General features: G+C 51.4%; 1 protein-coding gene across 1 annotated transcript in view; it reads left to right on the top strand.

Moving 5' to 3' along the window:
• Positions 1 to 27,573, top strand: part of CCDC33 (coiled-coil domain containing 33) — a 126,193-nt gene that overhangs the window by 49,156 nt on the left and 49,464 nt on the right. The window contains 8 exon segments of the mRNA XM_055555886.1: positions 2,925 to 3,036; positions 4,672 to 4,789; positions 6,120 to 6,199; positions 6,670 to 6,755; positions 7,056 to 7,176; positions 14,176 to 14,305; positions 15,156 to 15,289; positions 16,942 to 17,011. Of these exon segments, the coding sequence (XP_055411861.1) occupies positions 2,925 to 3,036; positions 4,672 to 4,789; positions 6,120 to 6,199; positions 6,670 to 6,755; positions 7,056 to 7,176; positions 14,176 to 14,305; positions 15,156 to 15,289; positions 16,942 to 17,011 (851 nt within the window).

Genomic DNA, 27,573 nt, shown 5'->3' with positions numbered 1-27,573 from the left:
TATGTGTGCATTCACATGTCTGGCGGCAACAGTGTGTTATGTGTGCAGCTAGATTTATCTGGAAGCTGGTGTATGCCTGTTGGTACATAATGTATATAGTTTGTGTGTGTGTGTATGTGTATACATCTGTGTGGCTGACAGGCTAACAGGTTGGGATGAGTAGACCTGGGCTGTAATCCCGCCCTGGGCTCTCCACATCTGGGGGGATTACAGGAAAGGGCATGATGAGTCAGTGACCTTGGGGCCCATCTGTGTAGCAGAGGGGGAAGCAGGATTCAGACAGGAGGGACAAGAGTGGGGAGACCTTGTAGGAAGGCAGGGAGTATTCGCAGGAGCCTCTTTGCAGCCTGAAGGAGCTGGATGCTTGTTGGAACCCGGTTGGAACCGGTTGCTGTGGTGATATCTGCAGTGGGGGATGGGGGAGATTGGGGGCCAGGCCAAGAGGTGGGGGAAGGGTGGGAGGTAGCTCAAGGATGTGTTAATGAAAAGCAAAGGGGAATTGCAGACCCCGTGTCAGGGCCAGAGCAGGCTGGCAGCAGAAATGGCTTGTCGGCCACACAAAGGGAGCTGTAGGAGGCCAGAGGGGCACAATGCCCAGAAAAGAAGCTGATGAGGCGTGTTTGTAGCAAGGAGACAGGAACAGGGAGGATGGCTGTCCATTTCCCCCAATTACAGCTCATCTGCTGGCTGCCCACACAGAGCTCTAGAGATTGGGGAGGGGGGTGGTGAGAAATGCAAGCACTCATCCCTTGTTTGGCCTCAGCAAATTCCAACTGGATTTGAGGACTCAGGGCCCATGGGTAATGGCCATGAGGGGCTTCAGGCTTCACAGCTACTCTTGTAACTTTGACTGGGAGCACTGGAATCCCCCAGCTGAGTGTTTTGAGTCTGCTCAGGGCTGGATGAGCATATGGAACACTACAGATGGTTAATGAGCAAGAAAAGGGTGACTGCTACAAGGAACATTTATTTGCTAAGAATTTTATGGGTTGGAAAACATATACCCCTTCCCTACAGCAGTTATTAGGAGAGGGACAGAGTTTTTCTTCTTTAAAGTATTAACATTTGCAGAGCAGGAACATGAAGCTCAGAGAGGTTAAGTAACTGGCTACAAGTCACAAAGCAAGTCAGTATGTTGGTACTAGAAACCAGGTCTACTGACTTCCTCCCTTGCCTTACTCTACTTTCTTTTTTTTTTGTTTTAATAAATCACTTAAAAAGTGAAAGTATTCCTTGCTCAGTCATGTCTGACTCTGTGACTACATGATCAGTAGCCCATCCGGCTCTTCTGTCCATGGAATTCTCCAGGCAAGAATACTGGAGTGGGTGGCCATTCCCTTCTCCAGGGGATCTTCCCGACCCAGGAATTGAACCTTGTTCTCCTGGATTGCAGGTGGATTCTTTATTGTCTGGGCCAACAATGAAGCCCTATATTTCTGTTTTATTGCATTATTATTTTTCAGCTGTGCAGCATATGGAATCTTAGTTTTCCAACCAGAGATGGAGCCTGCACCCCCTGCAGTGGAAGTGCAGAGTCTTAACCACTGTACCACCAGAGAAGTCCCTTATTCTCCTTTCTTCGAGGCAGCTTCAAGTCCTTTCAGTGCCTACTTTCCCCTCTTTCCTTTGAGCATGAATCCCATATGGCCGGCTCTTGAGGGACTTTGGCAAGTGTCTTTCCCTTCCCGTGCATCCACGGTAGCTGTGGGAAGGAGGAAATAAGGAAGAGTAAGCAGCAAAGCTCTCAGCTCCTCCTCCACCCCCTCATCCAAATGACCCACTCAGCTCATGTGACCCAGCAGCGCAGTGCTCCCAGTGAGCCTGCAGGGCCGGCAGCTGTCCCTGGTGCTGAAACGTCCTTGTCTCAAGAAGAGAGGCAAAGGGCAGGGGGCTATCCAGAAATCTCCCTGCAGTACATCCATCCACCCCGGTTCTCCCTTTCCCATTCTCCTCTAGATCTCTCTTTTATCTCCCTTCCTTCTCCATCCACTTATTTATTTCCTCCTTCCCCCTCTCCTCTTCTTCCTCAAATCATAGGTTTCCAGAGTGGGAAGATGACTCCAGGGTCACTAAATCCAGCCTCTCACATCAGCCATTTACCAACCGTGTGATGTTGATCAAGTCAGATCACCTCTCTGAACTCCAGGTCCACACTTAAAAAACAGAAATGATGATTCCTCCTTGAGGGTCTGTGGTGGAAATTTGTTGGAATAATGGCTCAGGAGTGCCCATCCCTATGGCTGGCAATCAGTAGGTGCTTACTAAGTGGGATCACCATGATTATTTCCAGGTCAGTGGTGTTCCTCAGAGTTCATCCCAAAGTTCATGCATTTGAAGACAAAACAAAGTCTCTTTGGAATGAGTTTCCTACATGGTGCATCATTCTTAGTGTTTAGACCAGTTTTCATTTATAGACTTTTGTTGATATTTGCATTGAAAGATTTCTTGATTAGAACATTTTTTTCTTACTGAGCCTCATTTTTCCCCCTCTACAACATATAGGAGACAAACCCTCCCCCTCCTGCCTAAGGAGCTAGTAAGAGAGTCTGTGACCACAGGAAGGGGCCTTGTTCCTGGAAAGGGGTACTATCCCTACTTACGTGTGTGTCTCTGTGTCTGTCCATGTGTCTATTGCTAAGGGGACTGGGCTCAGTTCTGTGAGTGTTCATCTCTGGGCTGGGAATCTCGGGAGCAGGAGAGAATTGCATCTTTCAGTCCCAAGAGCACCTAGAATGGATCCTTACCCTGTGCAGGCACTCAGTAGTGCTTGTAAAGTTGTGTGCATCTGTGTGTTCTACACTTGTGCGTGCATGTTAATTCTTCAGTGTGGGCCCCTTGCTCACCTCTCACTGCCTCACCTCACTCGGAGGGACAGTGATCAGCTGAGCCCTGCCATGAGCCTGTGGTCATTTTTCTCCCTCTCCAGAAGTTACTCTCAAGCTGGTGGACAATAAAAAGAAAGAGGGCCTGTTGTCCTTCCAAACCCCCATCAAGTACTTGCATGCCTTCCACCCCTAGCACTTTGAGTTGGTGAAAGTGAGGCAGAACCCTGGGCTCTGGGCTCATGTGGGCCTGGGACAAGTGAGAGAGGGCAGGTGGGCACCACCTAGGTGACCCCAGCTATTCCTTCAGGGCAACTCTGGGCACCCCAGGCTGACCGAAAAGTATGACAGCTCTTGGGCCATGTGGGACTCAAGAAACATAGCTCCCAGCAGATAAACAGGAATGATTTCCATGAGAATTTGGAATTCTTTGAGTTCATCTCCATAAAACAGTCCAATGAGCACAGAACATCTACTGCATTAAATGAATACACCAGTTAAAGATGTATTCTCATTTCACACATGTTTAAAGAAGGGGAGGTTACCTAAAAGTCAAAGAAATACAGTATTTACAGAGCACCTACTATATTCCAGGTCCTGGGCTAGGTACCACACACACCATCTCTGATTCTCAGGGTGAATCATATTTTGCATACATAGAACTGAGACCCAGAGAGTAGAATTCTCTCATCCTGGGTGACAGAGTGAGTAGCAGAGTCAGGGGTGAGCCTAGGGCACACTGTCTCCCATGCTAGCTCATTCTGTGCTGTCTCCATGCTGCCTTGGCAGGAGGAAGGCTCGGGAGAATTGGGGTGTGTGGGAGGTACAGTGTTCCTTGGAATGCACCCCTCTGGTGGACAACACCCCTCTAGCGGACACTAGAATGCACCCCTCTAGTGGACAACAGGGCAAGAGCCTAGAGGGGTGCATTCCAAAGCAATAACACCTCAGTCCATGACCTAAGCCTCCCTGCCCCAGTGCCCCATGCCCAACCCTTCTCCTCATTGCTGACTGATAGAAAGGAGAATTTATTCTTTCATTATTCAAGTACTTTATTAAGCACCTACTGTGTGCCAAGCACTGGGCAAGAGATGGACAGAAGCATCACTTTTCCCTCTCAGTATGCATCACAGACCTCTATGATTGTTTAAAGAAAAATGTGAAGTTAGCCTGGGTTCCTAACCCAAGTTTGTTGCTTACCAATGGTCTATCCATAACCCCCTAGGCCTCCATTCCTCCTCAGCAAAACTTAGATACTGTCCCTCCTAGTGTGGACATTAGGAAGCTCAAGTGCCATGATGTGCATAAAGCACATAGCAAGGGGTAGGCACATAGTAGGTGCTGAATTCAGATCAGTTCTCCTCCTCCCTCCCTCCCTCAGGCCCTGGCACTGACTTCTTTCCAAGCAACTCCTCAACCATGGCCCCAGGAGTCCATACCTTCCCTGGGTTCTAAGGAGAACCCCATGCCCAGGGCCTCAGGATGAGGAAGCAAAGATACTGAGAGATTAGTGACTCACCTGGGAGACTGAGCACTTCAGCCACAATACTGGGAACATCAGCCAGACCTCCTGGCTCTCTGTCCACTTACAACCCTTGTTATCACATCTTTACAAAGAGAGCAGGCAGGCAGTGGTCCTTGTGAGGGCGATGAAATATTCAAATAGAACAGGGAAGATTTATTATATTGATCTCCTTGGAAGGGCTCGCAGGGACCATGAGCTTTAATTATCAGCTGGGAGCCCCAGTGGAGCAATGCCAAGTGATTGCAGAGGACTGGATTTATGGCCAGGGTCGGCCCCTTAATCACGCTTCTTCTTGTATGTCTTCTTCCACCACCCTGTCCCTAGCCTACTGAGTCTGGGAAAGTTGATGAAGCCACGGCCAAGACCCAACTGTATGCAACAGTCATTCAGAAGGGCAGCTTCATCCCCTGCTACATCGACCACAACCACACAGCTCTGGAGGGTTGGCACTGGGACCCTCAGGCATGGGGTGGGGTCAAGCTTTAAGCAGGCCCCAGGTTCTGCCCATGGCTGCCACCTCTGGCTGGCCTGATGGTGTGAGGCAGGGGTGTCTGGGGAAGAAATTGTGAAAGAAAAAAGCAACTGGGCCTTTCAAAAATAGCCGAAGTAGTTTGTATAGAACCTGCCCTGGGATGGTAGGAATCATGGGAATAAAAATGATGATGATGATGATCCCTTATCTTTTCCAGCACTTTCCAGGCATACAACCCTGCCCTAACCTTGCTCTGTTCCTCACATACCATGCAGGCGTGCTGTAGGGAGGACAGGAGGTTCCCAAAGCCTGTGTCTCCCTGACCGTCATGGGGTGAGGCAGAGTGCCCCTACTGTGGCCCACATGCTCTGGTGTTCTCTCTCTTTTTCTGTCCCTTTAACAGTAGTGACCCCTGAACTAGGGCTCACATACCCAAGGGAAAGTTTTAGGGACCTCCTTACCCTTCCTTGTTTCTGAAAAGGTTTGGCTGGTCTTCCAGTTAGGTCATCATTCATTCATTTATTTATTCATTCATTCATTCAATGACTATTTTTGGAGCCTCTTCCATTAGCCGGGTCAGGACCAGGCCCAGCTTGGGCCTAGCTTCCATACATGCTCCCCTCCCCCCCATTACTTTCTATCTCCAGACCTTTCGGTAGCCCCAGGAGGACTGGCAATGCTCCAAGAAGACGTGGTCTTGGGACCTAGCCCTTCTCCCTTGCCCTCAGCCTTCAAACAGCCCAGGATGCCAGATTCAACTCCAGTCATGGCCGGAGTATGATCAGGGTGGGAGACAGGTGGCTCCCACCTAAGCTCTGGGCTTCCCCTGCCCCAACAGGGCTGGTCTAATCTACCCCATAGCACTGTAAGCCCGGTAAGGCAAGACATGTTCTTTAGCCCCATTTCGCAGCTGGGAACACTGAGACCCAAGAGGAGTCTGGTACAGGAGCCCAGAGCTCCTGACCTACATCTCTGCTTCCCCTTGAATGCTAAGGGTGTCAGACCTGCAGACACCCTCTGCTCCCACCTACCTCTCTTCCCCTTTGATCATGTCTTTTCTGAAGACAGCCAGCAGCTCACACACACACACACACACGAGGAAGAGTGACAACAGTTTGGCCTTGCTGTCCCCAGATCACACCCCACGGTGAGGAGGCTACACCTGTAATACCCAGGCTGAACTTTGGCCTGCAGGGCGCCCCCACTGTGGATCTGCCCCACCCCATCCCAGCCCTCTGACTTGTCCTGTAGAGTCTGGGCCCCTTTGCCCTCCAGCACCCTGCCCACTCCCCTGCCCCAGCACAGATGTCCTTCCTGTCTGCTCCTGATGGCAGAGCAGAGAGCACAGTGGAAGAAATTGCTTCAGGTTGGCATGAGCAGGTAGGTGCTCATTCACACTCGACCATTCAGAACAGAACAGTTGGAAATTAACACCTCCCCTGCCATGCACACACTTCTCAGACCCCCGTCTCAGCCCTTACACCTGTTGAAGTCCCTGTGAGTAAAAGTCTAACAGGTTCCAGTGAAGTTCCTCAGGCCCCGATCCCACTTCCATCCAGAGTTTAAATTGCCACAATTCAGTCCTTTGGTTTTAGTAAAGGGAGTCTGTCTCTTGTGAGAGCTGAATGGTCCTCAGCACTGTTTAAGCCCTTGTCAGTTCATACCTGTGTGGAGTGAGCGGGCAACCAGTTGAGAGGAGTCCTGCAGGGGGGCTTAGGAGAGGGCGCTGGAGAGACAAAGGGAGGAGAGAAAAGAGAGAGCGATCCAGAGCAAGCCCCTACTCCCAGGCACTCTCTTCCCACTGAAAGCAGCGCTAGAAGGGCCTGAGAGAGTGTGGTCCAACCTGGCAGGGGCCTCTTCCCATCCCCTTCCTCATCCTCCTGGCAGTCTCCTTGGCCCCATCCCTGGCCCATCCTCCTCCTACCCAGGCCTCTGGGTTTGGTGGGTCCATAGTCCTCAGGAGGGGACTCCGTGAGTCCTGGGGAAGGGAACCTGGGCACTGCAGCCCGTATCCTGAGCAGGGCTTTCTCAAGGCTAGGACCAGTGATCTGAAGGATCGGGGTCTATCATCTGCCTGGGGATCCAGACCTGAAGGATGTGGGCTGCCTCATTTTTCCTCTCTCACATCAATCCAGAGCCCACGTGGGTGTCCCCGGGCACCAGGCTGGGCACAGAGCCAGCAGCGCTGGATACCCATCGCACTCCGGTACTGAGGAGGGCCTCTTTGCCTCCCCAGGGACAGTCAGGTAAACCAGAACCCGGCCTCCCTGGGGCTTCCCATCACCCCACTCTCCTTCCCCACGCCATCCGGAATGAACTTTGACGTTCCTCAGGTCAGCCAGGATGGGTGCCCTCAGGTATGGCGCGTTCCCTCACTCGCCTTGTCTCTGGCTCATATCCCTGGTAGCTCACCCACTCATGTATTCATTCGTTCACTCAGTCAGCTGTTCACTTGACTGTTAAATAAGAGTTCACTGAATCCTGGCCTGTACCCCAAGCCAGGCCTGTCTGTGCTGTGGAGAAGCTGCCCTCAGGGAGTTTTTGATTTGGTGAAGACAGGAGTCACACATGTGAAAAGGTTAAATATACAAGATAATGTATAATAGCAACAAACCAGGAGGGACTGGCAGAGCCATAAAAATCAGAGCGGAGATAAATATTATATGATTCCACTTACATGCAGTACCTAGAGTAGGCAAATCATAGAGACAGACAGTAAAATGGTGGTTTCCAGGAACTGGGAGAGGAGAGAATGGGGAGTTATTATTATTTAATGGGTATAGAGTTTCTGTTTTGTATAATGAGAAAGTTCTGGAAATCAGTGGTGGTGATGGTTACGCCACATTGTAAATGTACTTAATGTCACTGAACTATACACTTAAAATGGTTAAAATGATAAATTTTATATTTGCCTGTTTTACTACAATAAGCAAAAATTTTTAACCAAAGGTGAGAGGGGTGTGAAGGCTGGACAGGTACCCAGACATTGGACTGCTGAGTTTTTAATAGGGAAGGGTTGGTGTAGAATGGTTGGGAACAAGAGCACAGGTGTGGAGACAAGAGTGCACAGGACGTGATACACATCTGAGTCGGAGAGGAGGGTGGTGGGTTTGAGTACATCGGGGAGGGGCGTGCAGATGTGGCTGGGTCCAGGGCAACGGCCTCATTGATCTCTTCCCATAGTCTTCCCTTCACCCCACACCATGGTCCCAACTTTCCTGGGGTCTTAAAGAAGATAGGAGTGCTTGGGAAGTCCTTCCTGTTGTCTGCCAACCAGAGTTCGTGTCTGGCATGGTGAATATAGAATGAGGCATCCCTTTGGAGCCCCAGTCTCCATTTAAAGGCAAAGACACTGGAAGAAGGCTTAGACATGAACAAGAGTGATGGTGGTAAGGAGGGGTGGGACAGAGGGGGACTCTGGGGACAGAGGCTTCAAACCCAAACCAATCCTCGGCCTGATTTCCCCGGAGTCATCTCACTCATGGCCCTGCATTTGCCCAGAAAATTATGAACCAATCAGCAGGCAATCCCGAGGGACAGGAAGCGCTGACTGCTTTAATGAGTGAGCCCCCTCCCCACCCTGGGGGGCTCTGGCTGCCTTTGCTGCCTAACTAGTCTGGGTGGGGGCACTGTTCCCAGTGCCTCTTGCATGTGTGGGACTGGGGGCCAGAGACCCAGCGATGATGGGACACTTGCTGAAGGTCACCCGGCCATGGCCATTGGGCCAGATTGGGAACTCACTGGCAGCTGGCAAAGAGGTGCCCAGGTCCCAGCAGTGAGAGGACACGGGCAGGCTTCTGTGGTACAGGCGGGGAGATGAGGAGGGTGAGCAGAGCCCTACATGGAAGGGGCACCAGTCAGCAGCTCACACAGGTCCCTGTCCTGTCCTCTCAAAGTTATCAGTCCCCTCATCTTAGTTCAGGGGTGGGGGTTGGACTAGGTCACTGCTGGGACCTGCCCCTCGGACATCTTGGAGTGTAATGATGTCCCACCCGTCATGCACCATGACACAGCCCTGTGGGTGGGGACTCGAGGATTTAGAAGACCTGATTTTGACCCTTCTTCTGTGACTTGCTGGCTGCATGAACTTTGGCGAGCTTCTTTTTTTTTTATCTGTTTGGCTGTATGGAGTCTTCGTTGTGGCACATGGGGTCTTCTGTGTTCATTGTGACAAGCAGGATTTTTTTTTTTAGTTGCAGCATGCAGGTTCTAGTTACCCGACAAAGGGTTGAACCTGGGCCCCCTGCATTGGGAATGTGGAGTTTTAGCCACTGGACCACCAGGGAAGTCCACTTGGCAAGCTTCTTGATTTCTGCAATTCCTAATTTCTACCTTACTAGGCTGTTAGGAAAACTTACTGGGTTAACGTTTGCAAAATGTCCACATCCTGGGTGGAAGTGAAATGGATTCGGACCCTTTCAGAGGGGCCCTTCTCCTAGTGCAATGCCCCCTCTGAGGCCAGCCTTGCCATTGTACATTTGGCTACAAGTAGCATGAACCCTATTTCCCATCGACTTAAACTCTTATGGCATCTTGGGATGGATCCCCATGAAGATGCTGCCAGAATTGGTTGATGCGTGGGCTCAGCAGCATCCTCAAGGACTCAGGATCTTTTCAACAGCCCTGGATTGCCATCTTCAGCCAGTTAACAGCTCATGGATACAGAACGTTCTGGCACGCCATCCAGAGGAAGAGGTGCCAAGACCAGGAGGACGACAGAGCCTCTCCTTCCCGCAAGTGTGTTTTGTTTTTTTTTAATTTACTGAAATATAGCTGATTCTCTGCTAAACAGCAAAGACTTCGTTTTACACATATAGACATGCTTTTTATATATATTCTTTTCCATTACGGTTTATCACAGGATATTGAATATTAACCCCTGTGCCATATGTTGCTGCTGCTAAGTTGCTTCAGTCGTGTCCAACTCTGTGCGACCCCATAGACAGCAGCCCACCAGGCTCCCCCGTCCCTGGGATTCTCCAGGCAAGAACACTGGAGTGGGTTGCCATTGCCTTCTCCATATAGTGGGACCTTATTGTTTACCCATCATCCTACATATAATAGTTTACATATGCTAATCCCAAACTCCCCTTCCCTCCCCCCTCCATCTCCCTCCCCCTTGGCAGCCACAAGTCTGCTCTCTGTGTCTGTGAGTCTCTTTCTATTTTGTAGGTAGGTTCATTTGCGTCATATTTTAGATTCTACATACAAGTGATGCCGTGCGATATTTGTCTTTCTCTTCCTGACTTACTGCACTTAGCAGGCCAATCTCTAGTTGCATCCACATTGTTATAAGCGGCGTTATTTCATTCTCTTTTACGGCTGAGTCGTGTTCCATTGTGTATATGTACCACGTTTTCTTTATCCACTCATCTGTCGATGGACACTTAGGTTGCTTCCTTGACTTGGCTATTGTGAATAGTGCCGCTGTGAACATGGAAGTGCCTGTATCTCTTTGAATCATAGTTTTGTCTGGGTGTATACCCAGGAGTGGGATTGTTGGATGATACGGCAGCTCTTTTTTTTAGCTTCCTGAGGAACCTCCATACTGTTTTCCATAGTGGCTGCACCAACTTACGTTCCTGCCAACACCCACAAGTGGTTTTTATGAGGACTTGGCAACCTCCTCCAGCTGCCCTTCAGAAGACTCCCCCCTCTCATCTTTTTGGCCAGAATTGGATCACATGCATGTCTCTCGGCCAATCATGGAGAAAAGGCATGGCATATCACCCTGACAGTGCAGACAGGTGTAGAGAAGGGGCACCTGAACCAAAGTTGGTTCTGGGCTAGGAGGAAAGAAGGGGATGGCTGAAGGGTAGGCAGCCCCAGTGTCTGCTTCACCCCTCTCGGAGCCTGGTGATGACAGCGAAACCTGAACTCTGATGAGTTGACCCGGCACAGCCTGTGGGACCCAACAGAGGGTGGAACTTAGGAGTCACGCCTACCATGGCCTCCTACAGAACTGATAGAGCTCCTAGCTGATGAAATGCAAGCAGTGGGGTCTGTGCCCACTCGCACCTCTTCCCTGCTCAGTTCCCACAGCCAGTCTGCACCCAAGCTCTCACGAGGCCCCTTTCCCTTGCTCTTCCCTTGCTGGCCTCTCCTTTTGGCTGGACCATTGCAGCAGCCTCCAGCAGGCCCCTCCCATCCATCCTCTGACAAGTGGCCACAGTGGCTCCCTGCCCAGGGTTAGGCCTTCCCCCGGACTCCTTGTCCCTACCACAGACAGGGCAAAGCCCTCACTGTCAGCCAGATACACAAGGCGTTGTCCCCTCCAGCCTCCTGGGTCTCTGTCCCTGTTCACCCAGGCATTCTCTAGCTACACTGGATGACTGGCTGTTCGTACCCATGCTGTCCTCTGTCACCTCCCAGTCTTGGCCTCTGCTATACTCTCAGCCTGGAGTGGTCTTCCACCTTCTTATACCTCCTACACAATCCCTAAAGCCCTCCCCTCTCCAGTCAGGAAGTCATAGCTTTTCTCTCAGACATTTGGCTTCCATGACCCACAACTTGCTTAGGCCTTTGCATGGATCATAAGTGTGTGTGTGTGTGTGTGTGCACGTGCGCGTGTACCCTATCTGGAGCAATGAGCTCCAGAGGGGAGCAGAGTCAGGCTCTAGTTCTCCCATAGGCCCTACTGCACCCCAGTATCCATGAGCATGGAGAAGCCTCCAATTAGTATCTGCTGAGTTCGCACAGAGTCAGACACGACTGAAGTGACTTAGCAGCAGCAGCAGCAGAGTTCAACTGAACTGAGCTTTCACCTTCACAGCAAAACATATGCTGTCTCCTTCAGCCTTCACAGCAGCCTGTCAAAGCGTGGCGCCCAAGATGTTTTCTCATTGGACAATGAGAACCAGGTCCTAGAGAGGGGAAGGGACTTGCTGAAGGTCACATACAAGGTTGAGGCAGACCCAGGCCCAGAGCCTAGGTGTCCTAGCCACCCAGCATCAGCTGCCCCCTTGGTGGCCACCACTGCGTCTGGGCAGAGCAGGCAGCAGCAGGTGTGGGTGTGGTTGTGGTGGACCCTGGGGAAATGTGAGGAGGGACCGTAGGCCCATGTAATGAAGGCTCTGTCCCCGGGGAAGGCAGGTCTGCCTCAGTGGCTGGGGGTTAATGGCTTTGCTGAAGATCACAGCTGAAGGTTAATCACATTCCTTATTCCACAGCCTGCCAGAGCCTTTGCCATTAGCATCTGTGGGGAATGGCTTCTGCACTTACGGTGCCCCCACCCCACGCCACCAGCCTCTTCACCAGGTCCCTGGCATCAGCCTCGGGAGGTAGTTTAACCTTGATTCCTTGCCCCCACCCCATAAGCACAGGAGAGAGGCTGACCCTTCCTCCCCAGTTCTAGCTCTGAAAGGATCTTTCCTGGGGGACTCATCTGGGAAACCATTCAGAGAGGGAGCTGTCTTTCCTGGCCAGGCAGACACTGCTTCTTGCTGTGTGGACTCCATTTAGACACATTAATAGCCCCTAGAGAGGACAGCCAGCATCCATTAAACACCCCTCTTCCTGGGTGGGCAGAGGGGGCTGTCACAGGTCCTCCTTGAGTGCCTTGGTATCTGGCAGATGGTCCAGGCTGTGTGGATGCCCCTCCGGGATTCGGGAGGATGGTCGCTCTGGGATGGGCATGGTTTGGGGATAAATCCTGAAAGGCCATTCCCGGGCACCACAGAACCCAGAGCAGCTTCTCTGACCTGACCTGGTGGCCAAGCCACTGTCCCTGAGCTGCCACCAGAGCCTGCTCTCAGGAGCACCCCCATCACCCCTGTATTCAGGTCCAAAGTGACTGCAGCTCATCTCCCTGGGGGCAGAGGCAGACACAGCTGAGCCTGCAGCCAGGTCTGGGAGGGCGGGAGAGACACTCTAGTGTGACAGGCATCAGGGCCCTGCCACGGCGCGGGGGGACCCACTCTATTTCGCAATCCTGCTGTCAATAATTCCTGGAGCCGGCAGTGCATTTGTGCTGACCTTTTCGAGTGATGACTGATTCCCGCAGGAGAGCCAAAGGTGGGAGAGGCTGCCACTGTTGCTAAAAGCCCTGCGCTGGGGGCAGAGGCACGGCAGCTACTTGGAGAGTCTGTGCCAATGACCCCCAAGCACCTCCCTGGGTTGGGACTGTGCAGGGCTGCCTGCTGGGTGTTACAGGCTGACACCACCCCCACCCCCACTGCCACACACCCAATCCCATCCCTCACTCATCACCTTTTGGCCTTTGCAGATGCTTGACCTTCTCTCCTTGGAGTCCCTCCTCATTCCAAGGGGTCCACACATGCCAGACTTGATGCCACCTCCACACTTTTGCTCAGGAGGTTTTCCCACCCAGAATAACAGCCTCCCTTCCTTCAGCCTGCCAGACCTTTCTCTCAGAGGCTTTCTCTAGTCCTGCTTCCTTCAAGCAGGCTTTTCTGATCACCCGTGGGAGTGTCTCAGATAGTCCCTTGTTTGGGGGCTATCATTAATGCTGTCTCTTTTTGTTGTTTAAATACTAGCCACATGTGTGCCCTGGAGCCTGGCTTAGTCCCCCAGATGCCCTGTTGAAGACCTGCTGTGGCTGCTGCGAGGGGCTGGGACACCAAGGCAGGACAGAGAGGCGGCTGGTGACAAGGAAAGAGGTCACATCTAATTTGGCATCTAGAACACCACCAGCCATGGGTGGGAACACTGGTATAACTGTTGAGGAAGAGTTTCCCCATGATGAATCAAGTGTCTTAAAATATGCATGTCCTTTAATTCAACAGTTCTATTTTGGGTACTTGTTCTAAGGAAATAATTTAAGATACAGAGCTATGTATCAAAGATTATTCGATGCAGTTTATTGGACAAATGGGAAGGGAGAAACCAGGATGCTTGGACATAACAGAATGTTCTGCAGCTACTACAGATGGGTAATTAATGTTACTTAGGACTCTGGATATGCTCAGGTTTTAATGGTAAATGTTAAAAAAAAAAAAGCAAGATGACAATTACACGGCAATTATATACAAAATAGGCATAGAAAAAAAAACCTGTCAATAAAAAGAAATAATTCCCTGGCAGTCCAGTGGTTAGGATCACAGCAGGCATGAGTTTGATCCCTGGTTGGGGAACCAAGATCCTGCAAGATTCACAGTGCAGCCAAAAAAAACCCTAGAAAGGAACATGCAGTATTATGAACAGTTGTCTCTAATGTAGGAATTCAGGTTTTATTTCATCTTTCTGATTTTATGTATTTTTCCAAAACTGTGTGTTGCTTTCATAATCAGGACAAATCTCTGTGATGTATACAGACATGCACACAACCTGATGTCTGAACATTCCTTGATTCGGGAGAAGCTGTGACCCCACCACCTACTCCCACCTTCTCCTTGCAGCTGTCCAAGCCTGGGGGATCCCCAGAGCTGCCCCTGTGGCATCAGTCCTTCCTTTTCCAAAACCAAGATGGGGCCACCAACTTCTCAGAGGACACAGCCCTGGTGCTGGAGTACTGCCCCTCATCTTCAAGCGAGTGACCTCCATTGCCATCTCAGGGAAGCCATACACCGGGACACATGTCTGAAAGGGTGTTCAGACCATCCTGCCTCTGCCTCCTGTGGGGATGGGCGAAGGGGTCCCGAGAGAGCCTCCGGTGTATGCAGACAGGCTGGGGAGTACACTGAGGCCTGGGCCAGGACACACGGGCCGTGTTCCCATACTAGATCCATGTGTTTATTGCACCACCACCTGCCTCCAGTTGAGTCTGTCAGTGACGAGAGAGGAGAGGAACCCTTAGAGCTCACAGCCTTGCGGGCAGGGATACAGGATTCAGAGACCAGCTGATCCACAGTCAATTCCACACCATCGGACTGAAGCCCCCAAAGCGCAGAGCCAAGGGAGAGCTACATACACACCTAGAGACATGGAATATGCTTAGAGTTGGCCTTGCACTCAGGAAGCCCTGACGGGCAGAGGAGGAGATCTGTGCAGGGAAAGGTCAGGAGGCAAAAAATTGGTGGGTGGTGAGGGATGGGAGAATTAGATGTCAGGTACCAAAGGAGGCTTCCCTGGGGGCTCAGTAGTAAAGAATCTGCCTGCAGTGCAGGAGATACAGGCAACGCAGGTTGGAACCCTGGGTCAGAAAGATCCCCTGGAGAAGGAAATGGCAACCCACTCTGGTATTCTTGCCTGGAGATTCCCAGCTGGAAGCAAGCTGGGCAGGCTACAATCCATAGGATCGCAAAGAGTCAGACACAACTGAAGCAACTTAGCACTCAGCACTGACCAAAAGAGGGGCCCCAGTGGGGCCTCAGATGCTGGGATCCAAGAAGCCAGGGCTGGGGGCTTTAGTGGGAGCCCAGTTGATCTTCCCCCACAGTGAAAAGCAGTGAATCATGGACCCTTAACATACTCCTGGGCATCTCCGTGTTGCCACTAAAGAGCCGTTTGTACCACAAGATGCTGACAGGGAAAGGCCGGAATGGACTGTGCATAGAGAAGCTCCCCATCACTGTGAGTAGCCCCCTGGCTCGTCCCCTGGACAGAGTCCATGGCTGGTCCCCCTGGCCTCACCCCTCCCCAACCTGCTCCTCCTCGACCCACCAACAGAGCAAATCTGGCTTCTCCAGCAACTTCCAGCAGGGCCTCCACCAGGGCATCTGACCACTGTCAGATGTGAGGAGTACTTCCAACACCAAAACTCAGTCTTGCCCCTGGGCTAGTGATGAAATTGCCCCTGAGCAACATGGGAGAAGCACAGGGAAGCCCTGGGGGAGAGCAGACTTTTAACCAGCCAGTGCAGTTCAGTTCAATTCAGTCTCTCAGTCTTGTCCGACTCTGCGACCCCATGAATCGCAGCACGCCAGGCCTCCCTGTCCATCACCATCTCCCAGAGTTCACTCAAACTCACATCCATCGAGTCGGTGATGCCATCCAGCCATCTCATTCTCTGTCATCCCCTTCTCCTGCCCCCAATCCCTCCCAGCATCAGAGTCTTTTCCAATGAGTCAACACTTCGCATGAGGTGGTCAAAATACTGGAGTTTCAGCTTTAGCATCACTCTTTCCAAAGAACACCCAGGGCTGATCTCCTTTGGAATGAACTGGTTGGATCTCCTTTCAGTCCAAGGGACTCTCAAGAGTCTTCTCCAACACCACAGTTCAAAAGCATCAATTCTTCGGTCTCCAGCCAGACCTGAGTTCAAATCTTGACTTGCCCTAGTCCTCACAGTAGAACCTGGGACAGTTTACTTAACTTCTCTGAACCTATAGAGCACCCCTCTCTAAAATGGAAACAGCATGCTGGATATGATTTCTCTGTATATCATGAGAGTCTGGAGCCAGACTGTCTGGTTCTAGTATTTATCAGCTTACATGACCATGGAAAAATTACTTGATCTCGGTGCCTTAGTTTCCCTGTCTATAAAATGGGTTCATAATAATAGTACTTTTCTCATATGGTTGCTATGAGTTTTGTTTTGTTTTTGAGGAAACACCTGTATAACACTTAGAATAGAATAAATACTCAATAATAACGAGTTATCATCATCACTGTCTATTTCTATGCTGTTTTTCCCTAAAAGACTATGGTCAAGGGACTTCCCTTGTTGGTCCAGTGGTTAAGACTCTGAGCTTCCAAAGCAGAGAGCTTGGGTTCGATCCCTGATCAGAAAACTAAGATCCCACATGTGGCATAGCCAAAAAATTAAACTCATAAAAAACAAAGAAGCACAATCTGGCAACCAAAAGTAATTTTAAAAAGATACCTTGGCCACCCTGACATAATAGATAGTTAGTGTTAGGTGCTCAGTCGTGTCTGACTCTGCGGCCCCACGGACTGTAGCCCACCAGGCTCTCTGTCCATGGAATCCTCCAGGCAAGAATGGAGTGGGTAGTCACGAACAGACCTCAACAAATTAGAGCTTCCCCATTCCACCAGGAGGCAAGCATGAAGGAGCCAGTCAGCTCTCCTGTGGGCTTGGGCTCGGGGGGTATGGAAGCAGTTGGGGTGAGAAGAGGTGGGAGACCAGCTCCTGCCTCTCTTCCACCCTCTGGGCACAGCCTCCACCAGGCACCATCCTAGGAAACCTGGTACAGCGGGCAGAGCAGCGGCAGCAGCTGCCTGCCCTGGCCAGTGCGGCCGACGGTTCCCTTTACCTCCCCCAGGACACCAAGCTGAAAACCATAAATAGTGAGGCCCCCGCGATGGATCTCTCCTTCCAGCTGCTTTCCTCTGATGTAAGACCATAGTCAGGGAAAGCTCAGGGCCTGGCAGCCCACATGCCAGCTTGTGTGGCCTCTCAACGGGTTGCAACCTCCTTCTCAATTGCTGACCTTGTTCAGGAGCTTTTGGAAGGAGGGGGCTACTGTTCCTGAGGGTGAGTTTAGGCTTGAAAAAAAAACAGATTAGGAAGAAAGAGTTGAGAACAGAGGGCCACTCAGACCTGGGAGTCAGCCTCTAACTCCTCCCATGCCAAGCCTGGCTCCCTGGGATCGAGATGCCACAAGAGTGAATGAACTAGGATATTCGCTTCTGTCACTGTGTAAAAAACTACCACAAACTTAGTGGCTTAAAGCAACACCAACATATGAGCTCACACTTCTGTAGGTAGGCAGTCCAATACAGCAAGGCTGAAATCAGCATACAGGATGTGGCAGAGTCCTGTTCCCGTCCAGAGGCTCTGAGGAAGAGAGCACTTCCAGGCTCACTGAGGTTGTCATCAGAATCCAGTTCCCTGCAGCTGCAGGACTAAGGTCCCGTTACCTCGCTGGCTGGGCTCAGCCAGGGGCCTCTCTCAACTCCTGAAGGGCACCCACATTCCTTCTCACAATGCCTCCTCCATCTTTACGCCAGTCCGCATGTCAAGCCCCCCTTCCACAGCAAAGCACTCTGACTTTCTCCTCTGTTGGCAGCCAGAGAAAATGCTCTGTTTGTAAAGAGGCTCCTGTGATTCGATCAGGCTTCTGCTGATGTCCTATATTGAGGTCCGTGGTGCCACATGACATAATTTTAGGAATGATAGCTCGCCGTATTCACAGGTTTCAGGGCTTAGGGTGTGGGATCTTGGAGGCTTGTTTTTGGAATCCTGCCCACTGCAGCTGAGTTGGCCTGAGTAGAAAAACCCCAGGGGCTGAGCCCTGTCTGATGGACGGGTTCTCTTCCTCCACCAGCTGTACCTGAGCTCTGAGTCCAACTTGAACCTGGGTCACTTGGCTCCAGGGCACATCATAGGCTGGACTCTTTCCACTTTTCCCTCTGAGGTGCTGAGAGAGGCAGGAGGTTGGAATGTGGGCAGTTTAGGACCATGAACCCTGGAAATGCTTGCAGGGGGCTGATGGCTGAATCAGCCCACTCCTGCTGACTTCTCAGGCCAGGAGAAATAGCCACCTGCTCTAGGGTAATACTTGGCCCTGTGACTTTACCTGTGAAGAACCCAGGGACTTCCTTGTGGGAGCATCTGAAGGGGTATCTGAGAAGGTACCAGCCCCAAAGTGTCTCCCCACAAGCCCTCTGGTGAGTGCTGGAAACCTCCCATAGCACTCCCCACTGTGCAATGTTCCGCATTGCCCTCTCGAGTCTCCTCTGGTTCTTGGTCACAGAAGGTTTGTTAGATACCACCTGATGTCCACCCCACCACCGCCACCACCACCAAACCAGGGACAGATGGCGAAGTTACCAAGAGGGCAGGACACAGAAGCAACAAAAGAACCCAAGGAAGGGGAAGCAAAGTCCTCGGAGAAAAATGTCCCAGACTGGAGCTCAACCCTCCCACAGCTCTTCTCAGGGTCTGCTCAACCCCCCACCCCCACCCCCGGCCCCACCTTCTACCCATTTACTGGAGCACATGTGTCCTGAGGACCGAAAGGAGTGTCATGTGCTGCTGGTCAGGGCATTGGGGGACCCGGCAGGCAACAGGCAGGTGGGCAGGATGTTTCCTCCATCGCCCAGGGGCTGGGCACAAAGGTCTCAGTGATGAATTATTCACTGGAGCTGTGCTAAGTGCAGAATTAATCCCTTTCCTTCCAGCTGGCGGCCTCACTAAATTATCCCTCCAAGTCATGCGGGAAAATGCTGCCGAATTCATTTAGCTGCTGAGTGTTTTGATCTGGGCCTTGTGATTTTAGCTTCCCCTTCTCCCAGCCCCCTCCCCCTGGAGGCGGGTTTAAGAAAAAAAAAAAACCTTTCAGTAATGGATTTCCGAGAAGAAAGGAAAAGAAAGGGATCAAGATTGGGTGTGGACCAGGAAAACAGTACTGAAGGAAATTCAGATTCTGCAGCCAAGTGTTCATACACACACAGCTCTACACATGCTCTCACACAATCGCATTTGAAAACACACACACAGACAACCACATATGCAGAGACGCGCACACACAAACTTACACACCTCTCTGCAAGGGTGTACCCATTTAATGCATACAGATGCATGCCCCCCACACACAGGCAAACTGACACACAGATGTTTTCACACCGGCATTGGCGCACACAGAAGCGCAATCTTTTTGTGGTTAAACTGTTTCTTGGCGAAACCATCTGAGAATTGGCCAATAACTGACTCGCTTTGATTCTAGAATCTTGAAGTCCAATGTGGAGGCCTGAATATAAAGAGCTAACATGGATGGCTTTGGCATAAGGTTCCTGCAGGCTTGGTAACCCAATCATTCATTCTTTTATCCCACATATATTTGACGAGGACTAGAATTTCAGAGGCCCTTGTGGACTACAATGAGGAGAGGGAGGAGCCAGCAGATAAGGAGCCCGCCTGCCTTGAATTCACCCTCCTCAGGCGTGGACATGGCTCTTTGCTAGTGTCAAGCCCTTTGGCGTCCTCCTCCCTAAGGGTGGTAGGAGAGTGTTGATGAAGAGATCAGAGGGTATAGCAGCTCCACCTGAAGGACGCGTCCCCACTCCACTCCTCACCATTGTCTTTACTGTAACACCACCACCGTTTTCCATGCAACTGCAAGTCTTTGCTGAGCACCTGCTGTGTAATCGATACTGTCCTAGGTTTATGGGCCTTACACCGAAAAAGATGAGAAAAGGCCCTGTCTTCACAAAGCTTGTATTCTTAGAGAGCAGGGAGTGTGGACCAGACAATGAGCAAATCAATTCATGAGCAGATATCAGTTCAGGATACGAGGCCGGATGAACCCCAAATGAGTTGACATGATAGGGAGTGTCTGGACAGGCTGTTTGCATCTGATGGGCTCTCTGACCAGCCAAGCTGCTATGTCAAAGAAGACTGGGTTCCTTCCATCTTATTGATCCACCTAAAGTGCTGTCTACCAATTTGTGGTGGGAGTCACGCAGCCTTCATCTCTGCATTCCAGCCTCTCCTGAAAACATACATGTCCTGCAGGTTTGGGCACAGGCCATCCCGGTTACTTGACCTTCTGATAAACACAGTTTCCTCAGAGCCACAGCTCTCATATCATCCATTCTCAGAGCTCCAGGAACAACACTGTGGAACTTCCAAATAAGCAGAGACCACAGAAGTGTCTCTCAACAGCTCATCTGGACAGGAATCTCTGTGATGCTGTCCACCACGATGGTCATCCCAACCTCTTCCTCTTGCTGTGCCAAGTCTGGGAGCTCACTGCCTCCAGAAGCAGCCAGTCTCACAGTTCAGTGGCTACAGCTGATAGAAGAGCTCACTCCATATTGAGCCCACCCTGCCTCCAGGGGCTCTCCCTCTGCCCCAGGCTGCTGACTCTGCCCTCTGGAGCCACTGCGCAACCCCAGCAAGCCTCCTTCCGAGCCCTCCAGCACGCTGGTGGGCAGACTACACAACAAAGCCTGCCATCACAGTCAATGGCAAGAGGGAGCAGTTTCCTGGTTTGGGGTACTGGGCTTGAAGCAGGTTCTGCTGGTGACAGGTTAAGCTTTTTCCCTCCGATGGAACTCCTCAATGGACACCTGCTGCTTAGAGTGACCTGCCTTAAGCTGGAGTTGTGTGTGTGTGTAGATGAGTACATACACGTATAACTACACATAGATACAAAAAAGGAGAAGGCAATGGCACCCCACTCCAGTACTTTTACCTGGAAAATCCCATGGACAGAGGAGCCTGGTAGGCTGCAGTCCATGGAGTCGCTGAGGGTCGGACACGACTGAGCGACTTCACTTTCACTTTTCACTTTCATGCATTGGAGAAGGAAATGGCAACCCACTCCAGTGTTCTTGCCTGGAGAATCCCAGGGATGGGGGAGCCTGGTGGGCTGCCATCTATGGGGTCGCACAGAGTCGGACACTACTGAAGTGACTTAGCAGCAGCAGATACAAAAAACTAGGAAAACATGGATGTCTGCATATACATGGAAAACTTCTCTTCATGGCCTATTCAGCGGGAGTTCTCCTTGGAGGTCTACTCGACTCTGAGAACCCAGGAGTCAATGGCCACTCCACATATACATACATGAATAAACCCATAGCCTCCTCCATTCCCTCTCTGATCTTGGTCTCTTCTCTTTGAAGAGTGCAATCTGTCTCCCAGGAGTCTGGGCTTCTCCGGGCTAAGCAGTCTGCCTGTTTTAATGAACTGGTTTCTGGATCCCACAGCATCCTGGGTGCCCTGCAGCTTGCAGACAGCCTCTTTGAAGTCAGATCACTGGCTGGGTTTCCTAGGCTGACTATGTGGATGGGAGCCTGGCTTGCACATAGTAGGAGCTCATTGTGTCAGCTCCTGACTCCTTGCCTGGAAATACGCCTCCCTACGAGGTGGGACAAGTCCTTGCTGTCATCTGGGTGTTCTCTTGGGGCTGGGATTTGGGACCTAGAATCTTCCAAAGCAGGGTGCCAGGTCACCAGGCAAGTTAGGGCCTCTCGGGTGGGTAGCCACCCCTCGTTAGCCCATAGCCCTGAGAGTCGCTGGAGGATTCAAAACCCACTGCTCCCTTGGGTTTGTCACAGACGGGGTACACTAAAGGAGACGAGGAGGTGGCCCCTGCTCTCCCCACTGTGGGTGGCTCCCACAGCCCCATTTGATCTGACCTTCCCCCTCCTTGTTCTCCTCAAGGTGGGGGGCAGGGCTTTGATGCCATGCAAAAGGCTGCCCCGGTGCTTTTATTCAATCCACTTACAAAGCTCTCTCTGGAGACCAGCCCAGAGTGGGGACAAGTGGCTGTTTCGCAAATGTGGAGTGGAGGGCAGGTGACAGGCAGAACCATACGGACTTCTGATGAATTTTTATGGATTTTTGGAAACCGCACATGACAGCCCAGGGGCTAGTCCTCAGAGAAGCCCCAACACAAGCTCATCTCCATTTCCTCCCCAAGCCCAGCTGCCCAGAAGACCCAGTGTCCAGGGTAGCACAGCTACCTCCTCAGTCACTTCTATCCTCCGGAAGCTTCAGTTCCACCCCCAAGACTTCAGCTCTGAAAATGCTACTATAAGGACAATGACGAATCCAGAGAAAAAATACTCTTTCCCCTCTTTCAACCTCACAACATCCCTGTCTTCCCTGCCCTACCCCCAGCCCCGAGCCTCACCCTGAGCCCCTCCCTCCCTGTCCTCCCATTCTCCCAGGCCACATGGCAGGAGACAGAGAAATTGTCTGTCTCCAGTTCCCAGGCACCCTTTCCCCACTTGCTCAGACTCTAGGCCCAATTCAGAGATCTTCCCATATAACCAAAGGAAGCTGGAGACAGATACGTGAGAGGCGAGAGCCTGTGCCTTTCCAGGGCCCGCCTGGCCCTTGGCTCACAGGTGCTCAGTGTTGGGGCAGGGTTCACCATCCCACCATAAGAGGCTCTTGCCTGCTTTTCACAGTGCCTGAACCCCTCCCAGCGGTGCTCCATACTCCCTTCACAGGCTGTTGGTTATGATTCAATCTTCCCACCCTGCTCCCTGCCTCAGAGAGGACATTTGACACTCCCTCCAACACACAAGGTTTGACAGACTCTGCTTGCTCACTTCTCCTGACAGGGAGTTCACTACCTCTCAGGAAGCGCTCTCCAGTCTCCATCAGTTCCCTTATAGACCTCTCCCTCCCTACCTCTCTCCAGGTGCCTCTCCCAGTCCTGCCTTTTCCCTTCTGAGATCGGCTAGGCTCCGGAGAAATCAGCTCCCATGCCCATGTCAGCCCTGTTGTTGTTTGCAAACTTGTGTCATCTCCAGCCTGACCAACTCTCCTTCCTCTGACTGTCCTTGGTCACAATGAGTGTTTTGCTTCTCATCCTCCTGGTCACCTCACCTTGCCAACACTCCTCTTAAAGTGTCCCCTGCAAACTGTGGAACTGGATCCGTATTGGTGGGTAGAATAGGACCAGCACCCTTTTTCTGCAAACACTTTCTCCTCTTTGGTACAGCCGAAGTCTATCATTTACCTTATTTGATTACTAACCAAGGCTGTGGGGGTCCATTTAGAGCCAAGAAGTCCAGTCTGGTATGTGAGCCATTGTCAGGCAGCACATCTCCCCCTTGACCCTCTGCTGCTCCATTTCGAACTTAGGCAGGACTTCTCTTCACTGCGATATTTCACCTTCTTTGTCTCGGCATATTGTCTGGACTTGAGATCATTCTGGACTCTGATTTCATCATGGGTCACAAGTTCACAGCCCCACCTCCACCCCACCCCAAGCTCCAGGTCATCTGTGGACATGGTTAGGACACTTTGCTGCAATGTGCGGTAAAAAAAAGATGCATCCTTAGAACTGGGTTTGAGTTCTGAATCTTCCACTCGATCTTAGCCACCTTGAGCTTTGCTTTACTCATCTATAGAAAGGGGCTGTGATCCCTACCAGCCAGGAATGTAGTGAGCATTGAATGAGGGAGCATATGTAAGTGCCCAGCTCAGGGTCTTGCAGATGCTCAGTAAAGCGAGTACTTCCTATTGTTCACCCAAGTCGCTGACAAACACGCTGAACTCATCAGAGATGAGGACAAGGCTCCTGGGGGAGGGGAACGACAGAGCCCTGCTAATCCATCGCTCAGCACCCGCCGCTCATGACAGCTGCTCCACCAGATTCCCATCCGTAAGGACATCGGGAGGCCTTGTCGAGTGCGGAAGATAAACGTCACCAGCACCACATTCGGTCTCACAGCAATTTTTCAGGGAAAGAAGAAACGCAGAACAGACAGACAATCACGTCTCCGGAGGCCAGAGCCCTGAGCTGGGGGCTGGAGAGAAGAGAGAGAAAATGAAGACCTGTGAGCTCCCAGGTCAGGGAAGTCAGAGCTGAACCCAGAGCCACACTCAGGCTCATCCTGAATGCCTCCCTGATCACCCTGTGCTGCCTTGAGTGTGAGCCTACGACTCCCAGCCACAGATGGAATGGATTGAGTCAGGATACAGACTTGGAAACTGGACATTTGGGCCTTCCCCTGGCCTGCTCTGCTCTTCCCATGAGCCCAATGCATAGCTGATGGATTGAAGAAGGGGAGGTGGGGAAGTAAGACTGGGCGGCAACTTTCAGACCAAATTTCTTAGAAAGTGGAGGCTGCTCTTGGGTTTTTCCCTATCTCAGAGCCAGACTACCACAGCCTAGACCTCCTTTCAGCATGAATTCATCAACCGTTTATTAGATCCCTAACCTGCACCAAGCAGTAAAGCACTCCAAAAGATCATCAGTATCCATCTTTCAAAGGGTTCTAGTTAAGGTAGGTGCATTGAGCACAGGGGAAGAGTCATAGAGAAGCATGGTTTACACTCTGCCTCAAAGAGTGGCTTGGAAGTGGGCAAGACAGAGGGACCACAAGTGCAAAGCCCCAAAGCACGTCTGAAGCACATGGGACACGAGGGAACTGTTGTGGGCAGCAAGACTGGAGAGTTAGATGAGGCCTAGATTGCGGAGTGTCTGGATGCCAGGATATAAAGTTTAGACTTTGTCATATAGTAGTAGGAAGCTGGACTTCCCTGGTGACTCAGACAGTAGAGAATCTGCCAGCAATGCCGGAGACCCAGGTTTGATACCCGGTTCAGGAAGATCCCCTGGAAAAAGGAATGACAACCCACTCCAATATTCTTGACTGGAGAATTCCATGGACAGAGGAGCCTGACTGGCTACAGTCCACAGTACCAAAGAGTCGGACATGACTGAGTGACTAACACACGTAGACACACAATAGGAAGCTGAGGAAGATGTTTGATCAGCAGTAAGATCTAGACATTGGAAGGATCTCTCTAGATATGAATAGAGGGAACCCAAGGGGAAAGATTCAGCACAGAAGGACAAGGTTTCAGGCTAACAAGAGAAAGCCCACAGCTTATCCACTGAGCCATAGGCAGGGCTCTATTTAATACTAAAATCCCTGCCAGAATTTTTTTAAAAATCTTTATCACTGGCTCCCCTCCTCTGACCCCACAACTTGCTTTTAGATTAACCCTCTGACACCATTTTCTGGAGAATGAATCATGGCCCCAGTGAGGATTAACACTTGGGCCCTTCTTGGCCGGCAGACAGACTCAGAACTTCAAACCCCACTGCAGCTGCCAGACCACACGGTTTGTCATAAATGAGGCTTTCGATATCCAGGGGAGGTGGCAAGCCCTCTTGGAGGGACCCGTTGCTGAGCCTCGCCTTCAGCTGAAGAGATAAGAACCTACAACTGCAGCCACAGGAAATGACAAAGCGCAACTGATGGGGGATCCACTGCACAGGGCTCATTACAGCGCTTGCCAGCGGGCGAGACACCCTTATCAGGGAGAAAATTGCATCAGGCCTCCTGAATTACTAGCGATTGGAAGCAGATTTCTTGGGACGCACTTTGTTAGATACCTAATGAGCAGGATACAGGCAGGCAGAGCCCAAAGCCAGTAGGGCGGGGGACAAATGTCTTTGTTAAACAGAATTTGTCAGTTTCCGCTTCAGGCTCCCTGGGGAGGGTTCAGGGCCAGCTAATTGAATTAAGAGCCTGTGCGCTCCAGCAAGAAGGTTCTGGGCGGGGCGAGAGGCAGGCAGGCCTCAAGACGGGCACTTTCAGAACCGAGGACAGCAGCTGCAACCCGGCTAGTCTGTAATTGCCAGGGCAGGTTGGAACTGTTGCATTTTGCATGATCAGGGATCTAGGGGATGAACTGAGTAGGAGGGAGGCAGAAGATGTTAGGGGAGGGGGGAGGACAAGTGACCCAAGACGCCTTGAGCCTGTTAATGCTATTGGCCTGGTCTGTCTCAACAGACCCTCATCTGCAGGCAACAGCGAGGGCTGAGAAGGATAAAGAAGGGGTGTCTTCTCCCCTCCATGCCTCATGTGGTGTGGGGCAGCTGCAGCAAGACAAGGAGCAGTGGGCTGGGCGCTGAGTCTGAGCCAGTGCACGGCTGTGCATCACTTTGAGCTTTCAAAGTAAGTCTCCCAATTATAGCCCTAATGAAGCAAGACATGCTGTAGCCATGGAGCCACAGAGCGAGGGGCCACTTGTCAGCCCCAAGCTTCCTCCGCAGGCAGGGCCAAGCTTACCAATAGAAAAGCAAATAAGCAGGCTTGTGGGGTGAACAAGCAGCCACCTCCCCCACCTGGAAGAAGTGGGGAGAGCAAGGCAAGGCTGGACCTGAATATGGAAGAGCTAGTCCCCAAAGCCCCACCCTCTTTCCATCCCCATTTTAGCACTGCTTCAGCCTGGCTCACTGCTACCTGCAGCCTGGCTTCTACCTGTAGTGTCAGACAAGTTCCATCCCATGAAGAGCGAGGAGAGGAGGGTACAACTCCCTCCCCAAAATGTGGGCAGGCAGTGTTGGCCCTAAAGAAAGGGAATGACTGGGGATAATTTAAGCACTATGTGAGGTGCTAGGGTGGTCCTGGGGCCCCTTACATCAACATGACTAGAACAACTGCCTCTGACCTTCCCTTTGGAGCCTGCGTTATGTAGAAATGAAAAAGATTTTTCTAGAAAAGTCTCCCACCCACCTTGCCCCAACCCCCAGGATAGGAGGAATTTTGGCAAAGCTGATGGGGGCAAGGATTGGAAATGTGGGCAGCAGGGCTGCAGCAGTAGGGGCTGAGGAGGTACTGGCATAAAGCAGCCGTGGAAACAGGTAGAGGCTAGGGCCAGCCACGGAAAGGACAGAGCAGGAACTAAGTCTGGCAGAGGCTATAGAAAGAGCCGCAGGGAGTCCACCGCAGGTATGATGGGCAGGACAGACTGAAGTCCCAGGGGGTATGATGGGCAGGACAAACTGAAGTCCGTAAATACCCTGGCTTTCCTTCCCTCCTCCTTGGAACAACCCCTCTGCCCACCAGCAACTGATGGGGTGGTTTGGACTGAGGGGTCTGTCACATGTTTATCTTTGTGATGAAATTAAATGAATTATACATAATACATTTCAGAATCCACATAAAAGTAGTACCTGGTGAGTGGCCAGCCCAGATCAGGGGTCCAGTAAGTGTTGGCTCTGGGTCACCAAATTGACCCACCTGGTACTGGGACCACACAGGGTGGATATCAGGCCGACAGGCTGTGGGGGGAGGGACTCTCTCAGCAATGTGTCCCTGTTTTCAGAACGGACGGGGGCACCTCTGGAGACCTTGCCCTTGATTTCATTACTTCTACTTCCTCCCCTAACTGGATTAGATGGCAGTCTATGAAATCCAGGGCATCCAGATTGGCTTTCTGCCTGGAAATGAGGAGAAATGTCATTATAGGTCCTGAATCAGCATCTCACCCCAGTCCCAGGGGCCACTTGGTCAATGGGGAGTTGCTCTTTGCTCTGGCTAGCTATTCTTTCCTTCCCTCTCTCCTGCATCCTCCTGCCTATCCATCCATCCAGTAACATTCTGCCATTTTTCTGCTACAGCCAGTCTGGTGTTCAGCTGTTCCGAACAGGAGACAGACGTGGTGCTTTCTCCTATCTAAAACACACAGA

This window comes from Bubalus kerabau, chromosome 19 (genome assembly GCF_029407905.1).
Source record: "Bubalus kerabau isolate K-KA32 ecotype Philippines breed swamp buffalo chromosome 19, PCC_UOA_SB_1v2, whole genome shotgun sequence".
In the NCBI taxonomy this organism is placed as follows: domain Eukaryota; kingdom Metazoa; phylum Chordata; class Mammalia; order Artiodactyla; family Bovidae; genus Bubalus; species Bubalus kerabau.
The sequence above is the reverse complement of the archived record's forward strand: the minus strand, read 5'-3'. Positions and strand labels throughout refer to the sequence as shown.